Genomic DNA, 9,060 nt, shown 5'->3' on the forward strand with positions numbered 1-9,060 from the left:
TGCCGATGGGTATAAAAGGAGCCCCGCCGCGGGCCTTGCCCTTTATGCGCGCTCAGCCGGAGAGGGAGCAGGTGCCCGCCGCGCCGCGCGTCTCCAGCCAAAGAGCGCCCGCCCGTCCGCCCGCCAGCCATGGGCTTCTCCGCGCTACTGCCGGGCGCCTTGTGCACCTTCGTGCTCTTGCCGCTGCTGCTGCTCCTGGTCGCGGCCAAGCTCTGGGACTTGTACTGTCTGCGGGGCCGCGATCCCGCCTGCCCCTTGCCCTTGCCCCCTGGCAGCATGGGACTGCCTTTCTTCGGGGAGACGCTCCAGCTGGTGCTGCAGGTAAAGAGGGGCCGCCCCTTCCCTTCCGCGCACACGAGTCCCCTTGCCCGTTGCCTCGCTCTCCTCCTCCTCTTCCTCCTCTTCCCTGCTCCTTCTCTTGCGTCCCCATTCACGGCCGTCTCTCGTCTGGTTGCTCCCCCAGCGGCGGAAGTTCCTGCAGATGAAGCGGAGCAAGTACGGCCACGTCTACAAGACGCACCTCTTCGGGAAGCCCACCGTGCGCGTGATGGGGGTGGAGAACGTGCGGCTCATCCTGCTGGGAGAGCACCGGCTGGTGGCCGTGCAGTGGCCAGCCTCGGTGCGCACCATCTTGGGCGCGGGCTGCCTCTCCAACCTCCACGACGGCCAACACAAGCACCGCAAGAAGGCAAGAAGCCGGGGAAACGGGAGGGGAGCCCGGCCGGGCAGGGGAGGCGCTGCGGCGGCCTCCAGTGCCCGGACCGGCCTCTGGGCCGGTTTTTTTTCCGGGGGGTGGTAGGGAGAGAGAGGGTCAGCCAAAGGGCTCAGAGGTTAATTGCATGAGATAGGAGGGCGTCTGCTGCAGAATCCGGCGTTGGCGGCGATCCGCCAAGGGGACCCAACGTTCCCTTGCCTGAAATTCTGGAGCTCCAGCAATTGCCCGGCGAAAGGAGAGGTTGACTAACGGATCTCGCTCGGTGCGTTTGCACAAAAAAGTGGGGGAAAGAGCTCTTTTTAATGCATTGAAAGACTGCGGTTCCCTCGCCAGCTCTTGGTCAGGCGTATCCTGCTCCAGGCATGGAAGGATCGGACTGCGAGCCATGCTGTCAAGGGAAGGAGGGAGAAAAAGCGAGTGAGCGAGAGAGGACGGACTGCCAGGAGGTTAAAACGCATCCTGGGAAAAATCCGTCCCAATAAAACGGCCTTCCATAAAGTGAATGGCGCCTTCTAAAAATAGCTTCAAGGAGGAATAGGGGGCAGTCTAGGCCCAATAAAGGAGAAGGCTTGGCGCCCGAGTCTTCCAGTCTTAAGACCGGCGGAGAGGTCCCGGGGTTTCCAAAGATGCTCGCCTCCCCTTTCAAGGCAGTAGGCGCAAGAGCCGAAACCTGGGCAAGGTTTAGAGCAGTGTTTTTTTCACCTGGACGGGGCCCGGCCGGGGAATTCTTTGAGAACTTGATGAAAGTTCTGGAACCCGTCATGCATAAGGACGATTCCCCCCCCCCTCCTCGCAAGAACTTCAAAGTAAACGAGGAGTGTTTTTAAAAAGTCTCGCCCGTTCATGGGCTCCCGGAAAGCCGACCCCCCCCCCCAGCTGAGAGGAAACCTGGAAGATGATGATCCATTCCCCCCACTCCAGTTGCCATAGGTTGACACATAGTTTAAAGTGGGACTTGGGAGACTTTAGGGTTGTTCAAAATCTACTTTGTTAATTCTTTTTTTTTATATGAGATTCCTCGATCCACCAAATGGAGCGTAGATACAAAAGGCATGTCCTTAGAATGAGATCCAGGAATTGGTTCTTAGGATCAGAACGAAAGAGCGCACAGGCCTCCCCATCTCAAACCCGGAATCCATTTACGAGCTTTTGTTAAAATAAGTGGCAGCCAGAAATCCTTGCCTCTCAAGTGCTGGGGATCGGCCAGGATTCCACTCGTAAATCTATTCTCCCCCCCCCAATTCGAAATGTCCGATCAGAAAGGCGATTCCCAGTTTTAAACCCAAACCCGATCTTCTGGGACACCCGTGAATGGCGGATTTATCCTAACAACAGCTCTTGTTCCCGATGGCTTCAGGTCCTTCCTTGATCTTGCTTCACTCCTAGGACTTGTGTTCGGATTCCCTCTGCATGCTTGTAGTCCAGTTGAGGTGAATCTGGGTGGTCTCTCTCTAATAAATATGCCCAGCATTGCAGCTCAGTTTCCTAAATGTCTACTCAGAAGTAAATCGCTGTGAATGCAACAGGGCTTGGTCCCCGAGTACTGTACATTTCTTTCCTAAGGGGATCGGCCTGGCTGTTAAGGAACATCTCCCTCTCTCTCGGGGGGGGGGGGTCGGGGGCGGGGAATTGACTTTCCAGGCAAACCCTCCTGGCACGGAGGAATAAACAGCTGGGCTAGGCGGCACTACGGAATGGGATCCACGTCTCCCTCTCTCGTGGGTGGAACTCTCTCCAGTCCGGTGGGTCCAACATGAGCATCAGAAGCGCCAAACGAGATTATGCCCCATTGTCCCTCACGAACTTGGCGCTCCAAGGTTTGCTCGTCTGAAGGGATAACTTCGCAAGAGGAGGAAACAGGCGTTCGCCCTAGCGTAGGATCTGACCCAGCCGCGTTCAAGTGAGAGGAGGAGGGAGGAGCAGGAGGAGGCGCCGCGGGCGTCCCCTGTCCAAGCTTTTCTGGCTGCCTAAGGCCTCTCCTCTTGCAGGTCATCATGCGGGCTTTCTCCCGGGAGGCTCTGGAGCATTACATCCCCGTCATCCAGGAGGAGGTGACCGCTTGCCTCAGGCAGTGGGTGCTGGCTAGCAGTGGCGGCGGCGGCGGCTCTTCCTGCCTGCTGGTTTACCCGGAGGTGAAGCGCCTCATGTTCCGCATCGCCATGCGCATCCTCCTGGGGTTCCGATCCAGCCAGGCGGACTCGGACAGCGAGCAGCACCTGGTGGAAGCCTTCGAGGAAATGATCCGCAACCTTTTCTCCTTGCCGATCGACGTGCCGTTCTGTGGCTTTTACAAGGTAAGTACATCGAGAAAAAGAAACACAGCGGAGCGGGGGGGGGGGGCGGCGGCGGCGGTTTGAAAGCGTCGGCGCGATCCAGGCGGGAAGCGGGGCATCTCGGCGGCCGTAAGGGCTGGCTTGGCACTGAGGCGGGTGTGCTTGCAGGGCTTGAGGGCGCGGGCCATCATCCACGCCAAGATCGAGGAGAACATCCGGGCAAAACTGGCCGGGAAGGAGCCCGCCGACGGCTACAAGGACGCCCTGCAGCTGCTGATGGAGCACACGCAGAGCGACGGCGAGCAGCTCAGCATGCAGGTGAGTCGCCCCTCCGCCCTCCCTCCCTCCCTTCGGGCGACCTCACGCTTGCGTGGATGGGAGGGCGGGCCGGGGTTCCTTTGTGCCCAGGGCTTGCCTTCACCTTCCGGATGGTTGGCGAGGGCGTCTGCTTTTGGGGGGGGGGGAGCAGGGCTGCCTTTCCGTTCTTGCCTTTCCCGACTGAAGGACTTCCTTCCAGTCAAATTTAATTTAGGGCTTGGGACAGCTGGACAACAGGCAGAAAGGCATCCGGTAAAGCTGCCCCCTGTTTTGGGTTCAGGCAAGTGCTTGCCTTCTTTTCAAATGGGGAGGGCTTTGTTTAACGTACTCCCGGTAGGGTGAAAGGCTTTGGGGACAGGCAGGAGTTGAACCAGTCCTAACAGTTGAATGATACCCAAGGAAAAACTGCCCCAAGGACTTTCTGCCTGCTGTGTATGCTATGGAAAGTTGGCAACACTTCAGATTAACAGGGAAGAGTGACTTGAGGCGCAAGACAAGCTTGTCTGAGGGCTGTCCTGCCCGTTGCGACCATTAGGAAGACTGTGATGCCCTTGCTTGCCACTTGAATACTGGCTTTGCTCTGCTTTGGAGCAGGGCTTTCCGCCAGAAATACTCTAGTAGGCTCAGGGAGTTGTTTATCTGTGGGTGGCATCCTGTGCAGAGCTTGGGAAAAAGGCAGCTTTATTTTAAACTACAACTTCCAGAAGGCTCCAGCCATCAACGATCATGTTAGCTGGGTTATTTTGGGAGATGTAATCCAAAAGACAAAAATACAAGATTTTTGTTTTGTGTTTAAATGCAAAGAGCTGGACTACCAGGGTAAGGACTTTTCTTACTATGACATTCATGCATAGTATTCAGTGATTTCTTTTAAAAGCGCGTGCGCGCGCGCGCACACACACACACACACACACACACACACACACACACACACAAATTTGAATTCAGACCATTGTTCACTATATTCAGAGATCATAATCTTTCCCCTCTATTCTTGAAAGAAAATCCCTGAGTACTAAGGGGCTTATTGCTAGGCTGGAAAAGAAAGAAAGAAAGAAGGAAAGAAATAAAGAGGGAGGTCCACTTTACCTGAAGCTTCTGGGAAAGGGGGAAAAGATTGTCCTGCTGTTGTTTTTAGCATTCATCAAGACAGGGATTTTGACCCTCAATACATGTCCTGTTTCAACTCAACTCAAACTCCCAGCATGGCTTATAGCAGAAAATTGGTGTGTGTGTGTACTACAAAATATCTGGATGTCTGAAAGTTCCCCCATCCCTGTCTGAAGCTACTATCTTAGGAGATTCTTCTTTATGAGAGGGAAGGAGGCAGGTATTTTCTAAGGTGGTGCACGGTGTACGCTGGTTTAATATGTATTTGAAATGAAGAGGCATTTCTATCTGAAAATGAGCTGGTCTTATTCTGTTTCCATTTCTTAATGCATGATAATAATTGACACAACTGTAAATGTCCTCCTAGCAATTCCTCTGCTTTGGTAACATCAAAGGCTGGAAAGATGCTGTTGGATGCCCTTGACTTAAGTTTTCAGACATACCTAGGCTAGTCTGTTTCAGCAAAAGCACAAGTATTGTGACACCATTGGTACAAATACATATCTTTCAGCATTAACTTTTATGGATTACAGTCCACTTCTTCAGGCACTTCTGTGTGTAAGGAGGTGTTTTATCATACACAAAAGTTCACATGCAAGTAAATTTGTTAGTCTCAAGGATGTCACAACATTTCTGTTATTGTTGTTTCAGGGTTTGTACTGCCCTAAGCATGCATGTAGCTGTAGCTTTGTTCCTCTCCCTTGGGCTTCTCCTGCTTCGTGCCAATGTAGCCAATGTTCCCACTGAGCTGTTCAGCCTACAAATCACCCTCATTCTTGTCTTCCTGTCTTGGGGTCCCACCTGCTTTTTCTTGAACAAATAGTAGCTGTTGGGGAAAGAGGGGAGCCAGACTCAGATTGCAGTGTAATGGTGCAGAATGTGTGGCTCTCCAGATATTGCAGAATTGCAGTTCCCACTGGGTCCTTTTAAGGAGAAATGCAGGGTAAAAATATTTTAAATAAATAATAAAACCCCTCACCCCTGGCTGTGCAAGGTAAGGATGATGAAAGATAACAGTGTGGCAACATTTGTTGGAGGACACATTTCCCATACATGGCATCGTTGAAATGGTCCCAGTGGGAATCTCTCCACCACCCGCTCTTAATTCGCAATGAGACATCCTGTTTGGCTGTGAAACTGACCACCCTAAAACCATAGGTCAGCCTTTCACAAACTGCTGCCTCCTCCTTGGTTTGAATGACAGCTCCCATCATCCCCAACTCTTGCCCATGCTGATGGGGCTTGTAGTCCAAAACACTGCAGTGGGATCCATCTGCAGAGTTGTTGCCTGTACATATTCTTGCATATACATATTCCACATCTAGCACATTTTATCAAGTCATTTTCAGCATAAGGAGCTAATAGCATGGCCTGGCTTGAAAGCAACTGATACTATTCTTTTCCTTCCATGTCTTATATTAGCAGTGCCGATGTTAGGATATTATGAAAGAGTGGTAGTACAATGGGATAGACTGGAACAGAGGGAGCCTGGAATCTGCCTGCCTCTTGTGGGGCAGGCTGTGTGTGTGTGTGTGTGTGTGTGTGTGTGGATTATGGAAGGGGAAAATGATGACTGGAAAGAGTTGCAGGATCAGGGACATTCAAATTGAGGTTGCTGTAGAAGAAAATGGATTTTGGAGAGCAGGCAGTGAAAAAGAGATGCAGGGAAAGGAAGGAGTAAGGAATCCGATAGAGGATGTTGATCAGTATTTATTGAAATGAAATACCAGATTTACTGCTCCCCCTATCAAAACATTTTTTCCAGGGTTAGGAGTATAGCTTTTTATATCTGGGCAGGAGAAACATTTGACTCTTTGCCTTGTTTGCCCTGCAAACACTCTACGGTTGCCCAGATATAAAAGGCCAGAGCCATAACCTGGCATGGGAAAAATTGTGTTTTGATGAGAGAGAAGCCTGGCATTTGATTTGTACAAAAACATCTCATTTTTATTATGGTGAACAGGAATTCAGGGTCACTGAACTAGGGTTCAGATCCCCAGTTGGCCACGTAGCTTCCAACTGGGGGACTGTGAGGCAATCACTAGCTCTTCACCAATTATGCCTCATAGGATTCTTAGGAAGACGGGTATGGGAGCGTGGTGATGTTTGCTACCATCGGCTTTTTGGAAAAGAAGTAGAATATAAATATATATATATAAAAAATTAAAAATGCCGTCTGACCTCCAGTCTCTTTTCAAACCTTTACCTAAAGGAGCTAAAAGAGTCAGCCACTGAGCTGCTTTTTGGTGGACATGAGACCACTGCCAGCGCTGCTACATCCTTGATTATCTTCCTGGGTCTTCACCACGAAGTGCTGCAAAAAGTGAGACAAGAACTACAAGAGAAGGTGGGTTTTACCTCCTAGGACTCATTGTATTTAGCTGTCAGGGGGTCTTGAAGCCTGAACTGGATGATCTGGTTTCAAAAGTCCACGGGCCAGGACGACAAAAAGGAGCTGAATTCTGTGCACAAAAGTGCTGTAAGTGTCTGCAAATAATGTAGGTCACGTCTTCCAAAAAAAGTTCTCTTTGTGGTGGTTACAGCTATGAAGCTGAGTTGATCAAAAGTTGATTGATGTAAGTAAATAAAAATTCTGTTTGGTATTTTTTTAAAAAAAGATTGTTAAATGGCAATCTTGACTGAATACTTGCCTACAGTATTCATACTTGTCTGAATACTTGTCTACAGTATTCATCTTTCAAATAAAATACAGTGATGCCTCGCATAGCGTTTTACGGCGAAATCGCTTAGTGATGCTGTTTTTGCGATCGCAAAAGCGATCGCTTTGCAATGGTCCCTATGGGTGAATTTCGCTTTGCGATGATCGCAGGGAAGCGATCATCGCAAAGCCCCCATTTTCGGCCAGCTGATCGGTGGTTTCAAAACGGCCACCGGGTAAACAAAATGGCCACCCACTGTTTTCAGGCATGGATTCCTCGCTTTAGAGGCACCGAAAATGGCGGTGCTATTGAGGATCTTCGCTTAAAGGTGAGTTTTAAGCCCATAGGAACGCATTAATCGCGTTTTAATGCGTTTCTATGGGCTTTTTATTTTTGCTTAGCGATGTTATCGCTTAGCAGCAATTTTTTTGGACTGAATTAACATCGCTAAGCGAGACGCCACTGTATGTTACCACATTTTGCAAAAGGAACAGTGTTTGACCCTTGTTACCAGCTTTAAAAAACAGATAAAATGACATTTAACTTCAGAAAAAGAGAATCTAAAAATCATGTACATCAGCCCCACTGTGGAATTCTTAAAATAAAGCAAATGCATTTAAACCATTAATATAATAAGAATACAGTTTAAAATACGGCTAGGCGGTTGCGTTACTTGCAGTTTCAACGGCAAGCAGCCCTTATGATGCATCCTTTCTGTTTCTAGGGAATACTGAGCAAGTTGAGCCAAGAGAAGCATTTGGAAATGGAAATCTTAGAACAGTTGAAGTACACTTCCTGTGTCATCAAAGAGACGCTCCGGCTCAGCCCGCCTGTTCCGGGAGGATTCAGAGTTGCACTCAAGACTTTTGAGTTAAATGTAAGCAGGAGAACATATGTTTTAAAATAAAACCTCTCTAATTTTCCTATCTGGTTGGGCAATCCTCTTGGTTTTCCATGGAAATGATTGTTTTTTTTTAAAAAATGCTTACTGTCATACTTGAAAGATGCAGTAATAAATTAGACTGACTATAACGTAAGTTGGGGGGAAGGTCAATGGGCAGTATTCAATTTTGGATCAGATATATGCTCTGTGTGCTGGGGGTGGGTAGGGGAGAACTGCTGAAAAAAGTGTCCCCTTTGATCTGCTGACAGATACCTTCCACTGGTAGACGGGGAGCACCTCTTTTCCTCTTTAAGAACTCTGAAGCAAGACAACAGCTGACAGATCTTCAGCTTCACTACAACTCTGGCCAGAATCCTGTTGGGGGTTTATACTGGCATAAGTGTATTTTTGTAAATTGCTGTGGCAGATTGGCATAACAATCAGTGAGCAGCCACTCACATTCTGCATCACACACCAAGTTGAGCAACCAGAATAACAACCAAGACTGCAAGTGACTACTTGTTCATTAGCAGCAATTTGCCACCATGATTTACCCAGTTGCACTTAATGCTGCTGTAGATTTTCAGTAGGATTCTGGCCTCTGTTGGAGAGGCCCTTAACTTCCCGTCTTTCCCAACTCTGTTTACCAACTTGTCAATCTGATTCTACTATCAGAGATATTCTAAACCAAGTGAAAATAATCCTTGTTGGATAATGGTGTCATCTCAGGCACCCCAACACTTACAGTGTTGGTACCGTCACAGTGATAGAAAAACGACACTGGCTGAACCTTTTTCTGCTTTAGAGCATGTAAGCCTCCTTCTTTTGGAGTGGGTCAGAAACCTTAAGAGCTCCTTTCTTAATACTTATCACAACATGCAGGTAAGTTAAGCGCTTGGAATTGTTTTCATGACTTGGTCCGCAAGTGTCCGGCTAAAACGCGCCTTCCAGTCTGAGCACCAGAGCCCCTGAGGTCCCTGTGAGCCTCCAGATGTTGCCAAAAGTGAAATTAAAATGAAAGAAATCAACGTAGTCTTTATAGATTATTATTGTAACAGATTGGAGCAGCTTGGGTTGCATGACTAATGAGAAGGAAGCAAC

The 9,060-nt window shown here is 49.1% G+C and overlaps 1 protein-coding gene across 1 annotated transcript in view; it reads left to right on the forward strand.

Annotated features, from left to right (window-relative positions):
* Positions 1–9,060, forward strand: part of CYP26A1 (cytochrome P450 family 26 subfamily A member 1) — a 28,563-nt gene continuing 19,503 nt past the window's right edge. The window contains exons 1-6 of the mRNA XM_020782895.3: positions 1–321; positions 464–688; positions 2,704–3,009; positions 3,157–3,306; positions 6,629–6,763; positions 7,801–7,953. Coding sequence (XP_020638554.3) covers positions 130–321; positions 464–688; positions 2,704–3,009; positions 3,157–3,306; positions 6,629–6,763; positions 7,801–7,953 — 1,161 coding nt within the window. The 5' untranslated portion in view covers positions 1–129. The remainder of the gene's footprint in view (positions 322–463; positions 689–2,703; positions 3,010–3,156; positions 3,307–6,628; positions 6,764–7,800; positions 7,954–9,060) is intronic.

Source organism: Pogona vitticeps, chromosome 3 (genome assembly GCF_051106095.1).
Source record: "Pogona vitticeps strain Pit_001003342236 chromosome 3, PviZW2.1, whole genome shotgun sequence".
Classification (NCBI taxonomy): Eukaryota; Metazoa; Chordata; class Lepidosauria; order Squamata; family Agamidae; genus Pogona; species Pogona vitticeps.